Source organism: Melospiza melodia, unplaced genomic scaffold (genome assembly GCF_035770615.1).
Source record: "Melospiza melodia melodia isolate bMelMel2 unplaced genomic scaffold, bMelMel2.pri scaffold_34, whole genome shotgun sequence".
NCBI lineage: Eukaryota > Metazoa > Chordata > Aves > Passeriformes > Passerellidae > Melospiza > Melospiza melodia.
Genome location: NW_026948659.1, coordinates 5367753 through 5379853, shown reverse-complemented (window position 1 = coordinate 5379853; position 12101 = coordinate 5367753). Strand labels below are relative to the sequence as shown.

Sequence of the window (12101 nt, the reverse complement as noted above, 5' to 3'; positions counted from 1 at the left end):
GTGCAGATGGAGCCCAGGTCGCTGAGGGCCAGGTTGAGCAGGAAGAAGAACATGGGCGTGTGCAGGTGGTGGCCACAGGCTACGGCGCTGATGATGAGGCCGTTGCCCTGGAGGGCAGCCAGGGAGATGCCCAGCAAGAGGCAGAAGTGCAGGAGCTGCAGCTGCCGCGTGACTGCCAATGCCAGCAGGAGGACGTGCCTGATGGAGCTGCTGTTGGACATTTGCTGCCTCAGGAAATGGTTTTCTGATGAGGAGGAAAAGGCAGGACAGAGCTGGGCCAGATGCAGAGCAAAATCTATTACATATCTCATAGCAATTCAACATTCAGAGTCTCTCTTTTTAGGAACACTTCTCTGCATTCCCCTTTCCTGGGCCCTGGGTTTTGCAGGCATTGAGAGCAGGGACTTACAAATGGGCTCCAAAGGATTCCTTAGCCCTGTCCAGTGAGAGGCAACTGAGAATGCTGGATGATCACCAATTAAATGGACTTGTCAAACACCAGAAAGCTTTTCAGTCCTGCTGTTTGCAATTTGCCCATCTGAAGAACTCAGCTGAAGAAGTTCCTTGTCTTTTTTCATCCAGCTGCACCTGCTACAGTTAGGAGTGGTTGTGGGTGTCTGAAATCCCTGACATTTCTAAAGCACTGCAGATGAAATCGCGTGGGTGTGAGAGGCACAGGGATGGACTCTCAGTGCAGGGACAAGAGAGCAGCTCTGCCCATCAGGGCTGTTCTCAGCTGCCCCTTGCTGGCAGCTTGGAGCTGAAGGAGAGACACCCAGAGGAGTTCCCCTAGAGAGAAACAGGGCAGTGCTGAGGGCAGAGGGCTCTGGGCAGAGAGCAGATGGACAGAGCCCTCGGCTTCTCCCAGAGGGCCTCATGAGGATCTCAGCTCTCTCCTGCCAGGCTGGTGCACAGAGGGATCATTGCAGTGCCCAGGTTCAGCTGCCAGCAGCATTTCCCTGGCCCTGCCACTGAGTTGTCTCTTCCATGGGGATCCCAGGCAGCCCAGAGACAGCACAGGAGAGCTGTGCCCTTCTGGAGAGCACCCTGCAGCCCTGCAGGACACCCAGGGAATGAGCTGAACAGCCCTGAGGGCACCTGGGCACTCTGCTCCCACAGACACATCTCCACAGCAGGATCCAAAGGGTCCCGGCCTGGACGGACACCTGCCAGCCCCAAACCCTTGCTCTGCCTCAGAAACCCAATGGCGGCAACAAGGACAGCACAGGCACCTGGAGATGGCAGAGAAATGTCACAATGCTCCTGCCAGGGGACAGCAGGGACACAGAGACTGATGGAAATCAGGGCCTTGTCCTTCCTTCCCTGGGCTCTGGCTGCTGCAGGGGCTCTGCACAGCCGAGCCCCCGTGGGATGAGGGCAGGGGCTCTGCTTAGGATGGGAAAGGAGCCCAGGGAGGAGCTGCTGGGGGAAGGTGCCTGAGCCACAGGGACAGCAGGGAGGTGCCACATCCCCCTGGCCAGCATTTGTGGCAGCAGCTCCCTGTCCCTCCCTGCCCGTGTCTCTGCTGAGTGGGGCTGTTGCTGCCAGCAGCGTCTCCCTTTGCCCAGCTCCGCTCCCTGCCAGGGCTCACAGAGCCCATCTCCACCCCACGGCCCCACGGCAGCTCTGCCTGTCCCTGCAGGGACCTGTCCTGTGCCTCCGAGGGGGCAGCAGGGAAGCCCTGCTCTGGAGCTTGTTCTGCTCCACACCAGGACATCCAGGAGAGCCACCCTGACAGGTCCTGTCAGTGCTGGCATTGTCAGAGACACTTCCAGGAACTCACCTGCATTGCCTTGCAGCCAGAGACTCACCGTGTCCAGGGGCTGTGCAGATTTCTCCCCTGATGGGGTCTCTCCTGTCCTCCCACCCCACCCCTTTAACCTCTTTGTCACTTGTGCTGCCTGCCCTTGCTGCCTGCAGATACTGCCCTTTCTCCCCTATGGCCACCGCCTCTGCAGAGGAGGAACTGGGTGAGGGCTTGCAAAAGATCATGGAAACTGTGGGATGTGCCAGCCTTAGGAGAAGCCTCTAGGAATGGAAGTTTAACTTTCCTAGAGGCAGAGAATTATTCATTCAAATCCTGTGAAGATTCATCCCCTAGCGAGAGCTCAATCACCCTCCCAGCCTAGGCTGCTTCTGCTCTCTCTGTTCCTCTGTGCTGTGCCTGGGTGGCTGCAGGCAGAGCCCCAGCCCTGCTGGGCTGGCAGAGGAGCTGCTCCTGGCCAGAGCTGTCTCTCTGCAGCTCTGCTGCCCTTGCCAGGAGCTGCCTCTGTGCCAGGAGCCCGGCCCAGCCCAGCAGCACAGACAGAGTACAAGGACTTGAAATCACTTAAGAATTCAAAGTCAATATCCCTCTCCAAAGTTTCTTGAAGTTTTAATGAGTCCCACAAATGGACACAACTGGGAAAGTGTCCCCAGGTTCCAGTTAGAGCAGAACACTGGAGGCAGTGATGACTGCTGGGGACAAACAAGGCCAAGGTGTCTCTGGTGCTGAGCAAAGCTGGATGTGTTTGAGAAATGCCAAGGGCCAAGGCCTGAGCCCCAGCCCCTGGCCAGGCAGATGCTGTCCCTCCCTCCTTGCTCAGGGCTCTTCCTGGGATGGGCACTGGCATGTGGGGATGTGCAATGGCAAGGGCAGGAGCATGGGGCGGCCCCTTCCAGGCTGCTGAGCAGGGACAAGGAGGCAATGAGGCCCCAGGCCTGCAAGGGTCACTTGTCTCCTGTTCCTGGCTATTGGTCCCACCAGGCCTTGCTGTGTCACAATGGCCCCTTGGTTCCAAGAGGTTTCTCAGGGTCACAATGGTCTCATTGGATCTGCACTATCACAATGGACCATTGGTTCAATGTGGCCCCAATGTGCCCAAATGGATTTTGGTTCCGTGGGGTTCTGCTGTGTCACAATGGACCCTTAGTTCCATGAGCTTGCACAGTGTCACAGCTGACTCCTTGGGTCTGTGAAGCCCCACTGTCACAAATCTCTGAAACATCAGAATAAGGCTCCTGAACACTAATTTGCTATTTCATAGGCTGTCATTTATTCAGGCCTGAGGTCTGGTGAGGGATAACTGCTAACCTTACATGGGCATGTGATTCTACCACTCTGTTGCTTATATACAGTCACTAAATGTGAATTACAATTTACTCATTTCCATAAAACCCACCCCAAATTCCCAGATTCACTCCTTGTTTTCTCTATCCCTGCACCCTTGAGCCAGATGTCTTCTTCTTCTCTTCCACCCTCGCTGGGAAAGCAGCCCCTGCATGTCTTGTTCCTGTGCTGAAAGTTCACAGGCAGGGTAAACATGGAATGAAGCCTTTGGGTATCAGCCCCAGGCTTTCTGTGGGCAGGCAGAGGCAGGCAGGAGGCAGAGCTGTCAGCAAAGGAAGGGCCCAGCCAGGTGGGGCAGCCAGGGGATGCCGACAGCCTGCAGGGACAGAGGCGCAGGGCAGGGACACCGTGGGGCAGCCTGAGCTGCACAGGGCACAGGCATGTGCAGCAGCTGCAAGACAGCCCTGCCAGAGCCAACTTGGGCAGCACTTTGGCCATGGCTGCTGGGCCTGGGCCTGAGGCAGGAGCAGGAGACAAGTGACCCTTGCAGGCCTGGGGCCTCATTGCCTCCTTGTCCCTGCTCAGCAGCCTGGCAGGGGCCGCCCCATGCTCCTGCCCTTGCCATTGCACATCCCCACATGCCAGTGCCCATCCTGGCAAGAGCCCTGAGCAAGGAGGGAGGGACAGCATCTGCCTGGCCAGGGGCTGGGGCTCAGGCCTTGGCCCTTGGCATTCCTCAAACACATCCAGCTTTGCTCAGCACCAGAGACACCTTGGCCTTGTTTGTCCCCAGCAGTCATCACTGCCTCCAGTGCTCTGCTGTCCCTGGAACCTGGGGACACATTCTCAGTTGTGTCCCTCAGTGGGACTCATTAAAACTACTAGAAGTTCAGTTTCAATTTAATTTTGAGTTCTTGAGAAGTTTTTTGAAGACACTCTCAGGCACTGAGTCTGTTGTAAACATCATCAAAGCCATGTGAGAATCATAAAACTTTTCCTAGTGCAGTTATGGAGAAAGATTTCAAAGAACTTGTCAGAAATACACATTCCAATTTTAAAGGATGTATTTTTTTAAATTTCTCCTTGGAGCAGAGGTCATCGATGCATTCTTTGATTGACATTGGCCCAGGGTCGCTACTCAGCAGCTCTGGCCTTCTCACAGAATCTGTGCCTGGAGCTCTGATCCAGTGTGGACTACCTTGCTCCACATTGCCCAGCCCCACCCTGTCTGTCCTCACTCCCCTGGGACCTGCTGTGCTTGTAGAGCTGGCTGCACTCAGCCTAAGAGGGGTTTTCACTTTTGGGGGTTTTTCAAGCAATCTGAAACTCCTGAGTTTCCCCACTGCAAACAGACACACTGCTCAGGTGTGTGCCAGCCCCAGGTGCCACCAAAGCCACTGCAGAGCTGCCCTGGGCCAGCTGTGAGGGTGGATCATCAGGCCAACCTTTACGGGGGCATTGCAAGGGGCTGTGGCCATGGGCACTGCACTGACCCCACTGCTGGGTTTGGCTGCCACGGCCACCAAGAGAAATTAAACTGTCCTTGGAAACACTGAGGAGGACGGGGACATACTGGGGAACACTGGGAACGCTGTGGGAGACACTGGGACATACTGGGAGTGACACTGGGGAGGACTGGGACATAATGGGGATACTAGGGTTATTGCAGAGAAGATTGGGGACCTGTGGATGTCATTGGGAGGAACTGGGAACGACTGGGAATTAACTCAGGTGTATTGCGATGGACTGGGCAGTACTGGGAGGAATTGGATGGGCACTGAGGTTCTACTGGATTCTACTTGGGATTAATTTGGGATTAAGGTTATACTGGTTTGTACTGGGAATGAACTGGGCTGTAGTGGGAGGAACTGGAGGAAGGTGAATAGGCTGTTCTCGCCTACACAACATCCATTTACCGAGGCTCCCGCCCATCACTGCCCGCAGCCAAACAGCACCAGGGATCTGGGTCTGAGGGCGGTGCCTAGATTTGCACCATGTTTTTTGCCTACATCTCCCATCATGCCCTGCGGCCCCATATAGCACATTGGAGCCGGGAATACAACGCCCGTCATGCCCTGCGCTCCACGGAACGCGCGGCTTCCGCCACCATCTGTCCCATAAGTGTTCCCCAGACCCTCCAGGATCCGTCCGTGCTCCCTCAGTGCCCATTCTGGACTCCCCAAAAATTCCCCGGACACCCTGAGTGCTCCCAACCCCACAGATGCCCGGTAAAGCTACTTCTGGGAATTCATCTCCTCTCATTCCCTGCATCCCCAGAGCCCCTCAGAACACAGTCCTGCGGCTAAAAGTCCTGCCATGCCCTGCGCGGTAAGGGGCCCGTTAGAGCTTCCCGAGCTGCCCTGAAGGGTCTCCCGAGCCGTTTAAGTTTCCCCGAGGACCTCCAGTCGCGGCCCAGACGTAAAAATGTCCCCTAAGTGCCTTCCAGGACCACCAAACACCCCGTTTGAGCCACTTCCGGGACTACGGCTCCCATTACTCCGCAGCGCTCGTGCAGCCGGGACTTCATCCCCCGTCATGCTCCGCGCTTCACCGAGAGCCATTGCAGCTGTGCCCAGAGCTCCCGTGATGCTCCGCGGCCCTCTTAAACTGTACGATACCCTCGCCTACAAGTCTCATCACCCCCCTAGCCCCAGAGAGTCCCATTCGAGTCCCCCAAGGGCCTGCCCGAATCCCGAAGGGCCCCAAATTCCCCTCCACGACCTCCAAGGGCCCCCCTGGACCCCCAAGTGCTGCCCCAGACCCCGAACTGTCCCTCAGAATCCCTGAGTGCCCCTCCAAGTGCCCACCTGGCTACCCCAAGTGTGTTCCAGACCCTCAAGTTCTCTCTGAATTCCCTCCCCAGACCCAAAACTGCCCCAAAAGGGCCCCTGAAATGTCTCCAGTCACCCCAGCATGCCCTCCCCCGAGCCTGTACTCTAAAAATATTATAAAAAAAGCTGACAAAAAGACTACAAATATATCTAATTTCCAGAAAGAGGAAGAAATAAATAGCTACTAGAGCTTAATTAATTAACAAAGGTGTGAAAAACACCAATCACCTGTTTTTAAAATTTTAAAATTTTATTAGTAATAAAATGGTTATAAAAATAGTAATGCAATTGGAATAATAGTAATTTGGACAAATTGAATTATGACAGTATGAGGCAATAAAGAGAAAGAGTTACGGTCGTCCAGGTACCTTTTTCTGGGCAGCATGAGCCCAATAAAGGACCTCTGTTAACAAAGAATTAACCCTTAAGAGCAATAGCCTGTTGCATATTTACACGCTTCATATATGATACATAAATTCCATTCAAATACAGGATTCTCTCTGGTCATCAGCAACTTCTTCCTTCTAATCCTAACAGCGCCTTCGAGGTGGGAAGAAGTTTGTTTCTTCTCATAAGAGGGCAATAAATTATTTTTCTCTTAAAGATTTAGGTGTCCTGGGGCTGCTATCTGCTGCGAGTGCCTCATTCCATTCTTAAAAACCCCACTAACATAGTTCTTATTTTAACTAAAAAAGGTATATTTTAATTACAAGACTATTATTAAAATTTTAATACAGCACTACTAATCAATGCATCAAAATACATATGGTAAATATCTGCGTGGAACCATATAATATGCACTTTTCACAAAGGGAATTGTCTTACTTAGAAACACTCAGCATTAAAATTCTTGTCTACTCAAAATGTCTTGATTTTTTCTATATAAATATAAAAACTAGGTAAGAAAAACTAACCCTGTTGTTATAAATATAAATAAATACAACAAATATAGAAATAATAAAATATTAACACTAAATAATGTGTTACAGAATAAAAATTTTAAAAAATCATTGCATGAACATTTTTGGATGTTTTGGGATCTCAGTCCAAGGGGGCGATGGTGAGGTTAGGGATGAGAAGCAGGTTGTGCAAACAGGCTCAGCCTCTAAGTGCTCATTCTTCTCTCTGCCCAGACCTCCTGAAGAGACATTCAGGGTCAACAGGACTTGCGGAATGCTTCTGCCACCTCTTCAATGAAATCAAAAATAAAAAAATGCACCCTTGATTAAAAAAAATCAGAAGGTGCATTTTGTTATCTTCTTCCTGAAGAGAACTCCAAACTGACTCCAATCACTGCACACACCCTAAAGCCTTGAAGACAATGGAAGGGAGACAAAGCGCGCCTGAGGCCTTTCTGTATTTTAATCAGCCCCACGCTGAATTTGGGGCTGGGTCCAGGAGCCTCAGGCACGCAGAGAAGGATGAAGAAGCTGCTCAAGGAGTCAGCAGCAAAACTCCAAGTGTCTTGGAGCATGGCTGGGCCCCAGGGAGGGGAGGGAGTGCCCAAGGCTGCCCAGGGCCTGGTGAGAACAGATCCTTGAGGGCAGGATTGCAGGGAGGCCAAGGCTCTGAGCAGGGAACTGCAATGCTGAGCAAGGCCTGGCTTGGCTGCAGGAAGCAGAAAGGCCAAGCCCTGAGCCCAGCCTGGGCCAGCAGGGCCTGTCCCTCACGGCTGCCTCGGGGCTCTTGGTGGGCCAGGGGGATGTGAGGGGCAGCAAGGACAAATGGCATCAACCTGCAGCCCCTGCCAGCCTCCCCAGGGAGGCCGAGGGAGAAGCAAAGTGCAGCCCCTGCCAGGAAAGTTCCTCCTGTGGGGCCTCCAGAGGCGCTGCCCGAGCCCAGGGCACAAAGGCCTGGGTGCCTGTGGCCCTGCCAGCCCTGCCCGGCCCTTGGCCATCTGTCCTGCAGGCTGCGCCCCCTGGGCGTGCTGCTCCTCTGCCCTGGCCGGCTGCACTCGCCCATCTCGCTGTGCCCCAGCATTTCTCACCCAGCGTTGCTGTGCCCTCCCTGGGCTCCCTGCACCCAGCGCTGCCGGCTCCTGGCACACAGAGCCCGGCCATTGCCCAGCCTCACGCTGCCACACCTCCAGCACCAACATTCTGCCCTGCGAGGGACTTTGCCTACTCCTCAGCTCCAGCCTGAACCTTCCAAGGTGCACTTGGGGGAGGTTTCCTGCAATTCCCACTGCCAAAGAAAGCTCTGTCTCCTGCTGGTCACAAACAGAGGAGAGCTGGTGGCAGATCAGAGGTGGTCAGAGGCTCTTGGGGGCACAGCGACCATTGTAGCCATGATATTTTCTGAAAAATCCCTTTGCTAGGATTTAGCTCCTGAGAAGCTGAGGCCTCAGGTACAAAATATAAACAATCATTATCTGCTGCTGTGGAATGCAACAGGTAGATCTGTGATTGGCTTCATGTCATTGTTTCTAATTAACGGCCAATCACAGTCCAGCTCTGTCTCTCTCTGGTCAGACACAGGATTTTGTTGTCATTCCATTCTTTCTCCTTTGCTTGCAAGCCTTCTGATGAAATCCTTTCTTGTATTCTTTTTGTATAGTTTTAATAGAATATCTATCATAAAATAATAAATTAGTCTTCTGAAACATGGAGTCAGATCCTTTTCTCTTCCCTCTTCTGGGACCTCTGTGAACACCACTACTGACCATGAAATTATTAAGTTTTTTAATATTCTCTGAAAGAACAAGGGGCATCAACTAAACACCTACAACTGGCTGGATGGCCAGTTGAGTGGCGGTGAATGTTACACCAGAGAGTGGTGGTGAATGCTGCTGCATCCAGCTGGCAGCCAGTCACCTGTGGTATCCCTCAGGGGTCTCTGCTGGAGCCAGTTCTGTTCAATATTGTTACTGACAACATGGATGAGAGTGTTGAGACTTTCAGTAGTAAATCTGCAGACAAAACTCAGCTAGGAGCGTGTGTCCATCTGCTGGAAGGTAGGAGGCCTCTGCAGAGAGACCGGGAACAGTTGGATGGATGGGCAGAGTCCAATAAGATGAAGTTTAATAAGTCCAAGTGCCGGGTCCTGCACTTTGGCCACAACAACCCCTGCAGTGCTACAGGCTGGGGACAGAGTGGCTGGACAGCGGCCAGGCAGAAAGGGACCTGGGGCACTGATGGACAGCAGGCTGGACATGAGGCAGCAGTGTGCCCAGGTGGGCAAGAAGGCCAATGGCTGCTGGCCTGGATCAGGAATGGTGTGGCCAGCAGGAGCAGGGCAGTGATTCTTCCCCTGCACTCTGCACTGGTGAGGCCACACCTCGAGTGCTGTGTCCACTTCTGGGCCCCCAATTTCGGAAGGCCATGGAGGGGCTGGAGCGTGTCCAGAGAAGGGCAACAAGGCTGGGGAGGGGTCTGGAACACAAGTCCTATCAGAGTCGCGGAGGGAGCTGGGGTGGTTCATCTCGGAGAAGAGGAGGCTCACGGAGACAAGGAGGTGTCAGGGCAGAGATTGGACTTGATGATCTCCAAGGTCTTTTCCAACCTTGCTGATTCTGTGACTCTCTGGAACCACCCTTGGAGCAGTTGCAGGAGGAGCCCTGAGCCTCCTCTTCAGCAGCTCCAGCAGCCCAGGGCCCTCAGCTTCTCCTGCCAGCCCCAAAGCCCATCCTGTCAGTCCTGCAGAGCCTCTGCAGCCCCTCCTCAGTGCCCAGAACAGGGAGCCCCAGAGCCAGACACAGCAGCCCAGATGTGCCCCCCTGGCCTGGGGTGCCTCTGGCAAGGGAGCAGCACCAGGCACTGCAGGAGCCTGCAGACAATTCCTGCAGCACTTGTAGGATGATCCTGCTGCCCAAGGGACGTTCCCATGGGTGCCAAGTCAGGAACTGCAATGGGGAGTGGGGCCAGAGTGGACAGGGCAAACAGGGATGGGCTGATGGCAGGGAGGGTACAGGGGTGGAAGAAGAAGTAATCTAGATCAGGAAAGGGGAAAGAAAGCACAGGTGAAGCCAAGGAAATGCTCAGGGCAGTTTGGGGGTGGCTGCCAGGCAGCCCTGGCTCTGAGCAACAGCGTCTGCAGTGGCACAGGAAACTCCCAGCTGATGGGAACAAACTTTCTGGCTGACTGCAGAGGCCAGGACAAAGCTGAGTGGTTTCCCTGGTGTCCCCCAGCCCTTGCTGGCCCCAGGGGCTGATGGCATTTGTGCTCCCTCAGGTTCATGTCCCCACACCAACAGCATGGGGGTGCTCCCCCTGCTCTGTGCAATGCAAACAGCGGCTGCTGAGCCAGTGCTGCCGTGTCTGTGCCTGCAAGGATGGGGCACCTGTGTGAGCTGGGGGAGAGGCCAGGGCTGCAGAGGAGGGATGTTGTTGGCAGCTCCATCAGGACGCTCTGGGACGCTGCCCTGGGCTGTGCAGCGCACTGGGGATGGATCAGCCCCTGCTCTGCTGCTCCTTCCCGTCTGCCCCAGGGCCCTTGCAGAGCCCCAGCCATGCTGTTTGCCCCCAGCCTGCCCACGGCCAGCCTGGGGCTGCTCACAGGGCTTTTCTGTGCTGAGCATTGGCTTGGTCGTGTTCTTGAGAGAGCCTGGGCAAGGAGCCTGGAGCCCCCAGGCCCTGGGCTGAGGCGTCAGCGCTGCCCCAGCAGTGCCCATGGCCTGTCCCTGCTGCAGCCCCGGCACTGCCACCCCCAGGGCTGTGCCCGGCCCCAAAAGCACTCAGGCCCTGCAGCAACACCAGGCCCACCAGGGCAGCGGGGCAGGGCCACGGCAGCAGCACTGGCAACACCAAGTGCTGCTGCTGCTGGGCACAGCTGCTGTGCCAGCCCTGATCTGCCCCAGCTCTGCACACAGACATTGCTGCTGCAGCTCCAGGGAAGGAACAAAGGGAGATCTCTGGTGAAAATTCTGCTGAGAGATCCTTTATTTCATTTAAAGACACTGAGAACACAGCTCATGTTGACACTGTCTGGGGGCACTGGGAAGGTGGAGAGAAAGAAAATTAGAAATGGAAGAAACAATAGGGAGAATATTAAAAATTAAAACAGAGGGGGAAAATAACCAATCCAACAAAAACTTTCAAATCTCACTTTTATTACAAGAGATATGCAGAGATTGGCAAAAACTTTAATGTTTTCTACATTTTCCAGTCATCAGTCTCCACACCGCAGCCTTGAGCTCCTGGTTCCTCAGGCTGTAGATGAGGGGGTTCAGGGCTGGAGGCACCACCGAGTACAGAACTGACAGGGCCAGATCCAGGGATGGGGAAGAGAAGGAGGGGGGCTTCAGGTAGGCAAAAAAGCCAGTGCTGAGGAACAGGGAGAGCACGGCTAGGTGAGGGAGGCAGGTGGAAAAGGCTTTGTGCCGTCCCTGCTCAGAGGGGATCCTCAGCACAGCCCTGAAGATCTGCACATAGGAGAAAACAATGAACACAAAACAGCCAAAAGCTAAAGGGGCAACAAACAATGAAATCCAAATTTTTCTGAAGGTGGAGTGGGAGCAGGAGAGCTTGACGACCTGGGGAACCTCACAGAAGAACTGGCCCAGGGCATTGCCATGGCACAGGGGCAGGGAAAATGTATTGGCTGTATACAGCAGAGCATAGAGAAATGCACTGGCCCAGGCAGCTGCTGCCATGTGGGCACAAGCTCTGCTGCCCAGGAGGGTCCCGTAGTGCAGGGGTTTGCAGATGGACACATAGCGGTCGTAGCACATGACGGTCAGGAGGGAAAGCTCTGCTGAGATGAAGAACAGAAAGAAAAAGAGCTGTGCAGCACATCCTTTGTAGGAGATGGCCCTGGTGTCCCGGAGAGAATTGTGCATGGCTTTGGGGACAGTGGTGCAGATGGAGCCCAGGTCGCTGAGGGCCAGGTTGAGCAGGAAGAAGAACATGGGCGTGTGCAGGTGGTGGCCGCAGGCTATGGCACTGATGATGAGGCCGTTACCCAGGAGGGCAGCCAGGGAGATGCCCAGCAAGAGGCAGAAGTGCAGGAGCTGCAGCTGCCGCGTGTCTGCCAGTGCCAGCAGGAGGAAGTGCCTGATGGAGCTGCAGTTGGACATTTGCTGTGTCTGCACATTTCAACGTACAGAAGGAGGAAAGACAGGGCAATGGAGGGGAAATTTTTCACAGAAAAATCAAAACTCTTTGTCGTAGCCTCTTTCTTTCCACTAAGCACCTCCCCCTTGTGTATGTCTAGGAGATCTTCCTTCACCATTGTTGCTGGAGCCCTGATTGCTGCTGGCCAATGCTGTGTGAGGAGCTGGACCT

General features: G+C 54.3%; 1 protein-coding gene across 1 annotated transcript; it reads right to left on the bottom strand.

Annotated features, from left to right (window-relative positions):
- Positions 1-6388: 6388 nt before the first annotated feature.
- On the bottom strand, positions 6389-11725 carry LOC134434283 (olfactory receptor 14J1-like; the record flags this gene model as incomplete). The annotated part of the gene is made up of 2 exons (XM_063182962.1): positions 6389-6401; positions 10998-11725. Coding segments are annotated over 2 exons (741 nt in total), but the record flags the coding sequence as incomplete, so codon positions are not given.
- Between the last annotated feature and the right edge of the window lie 376 nt (positions 11726-12101).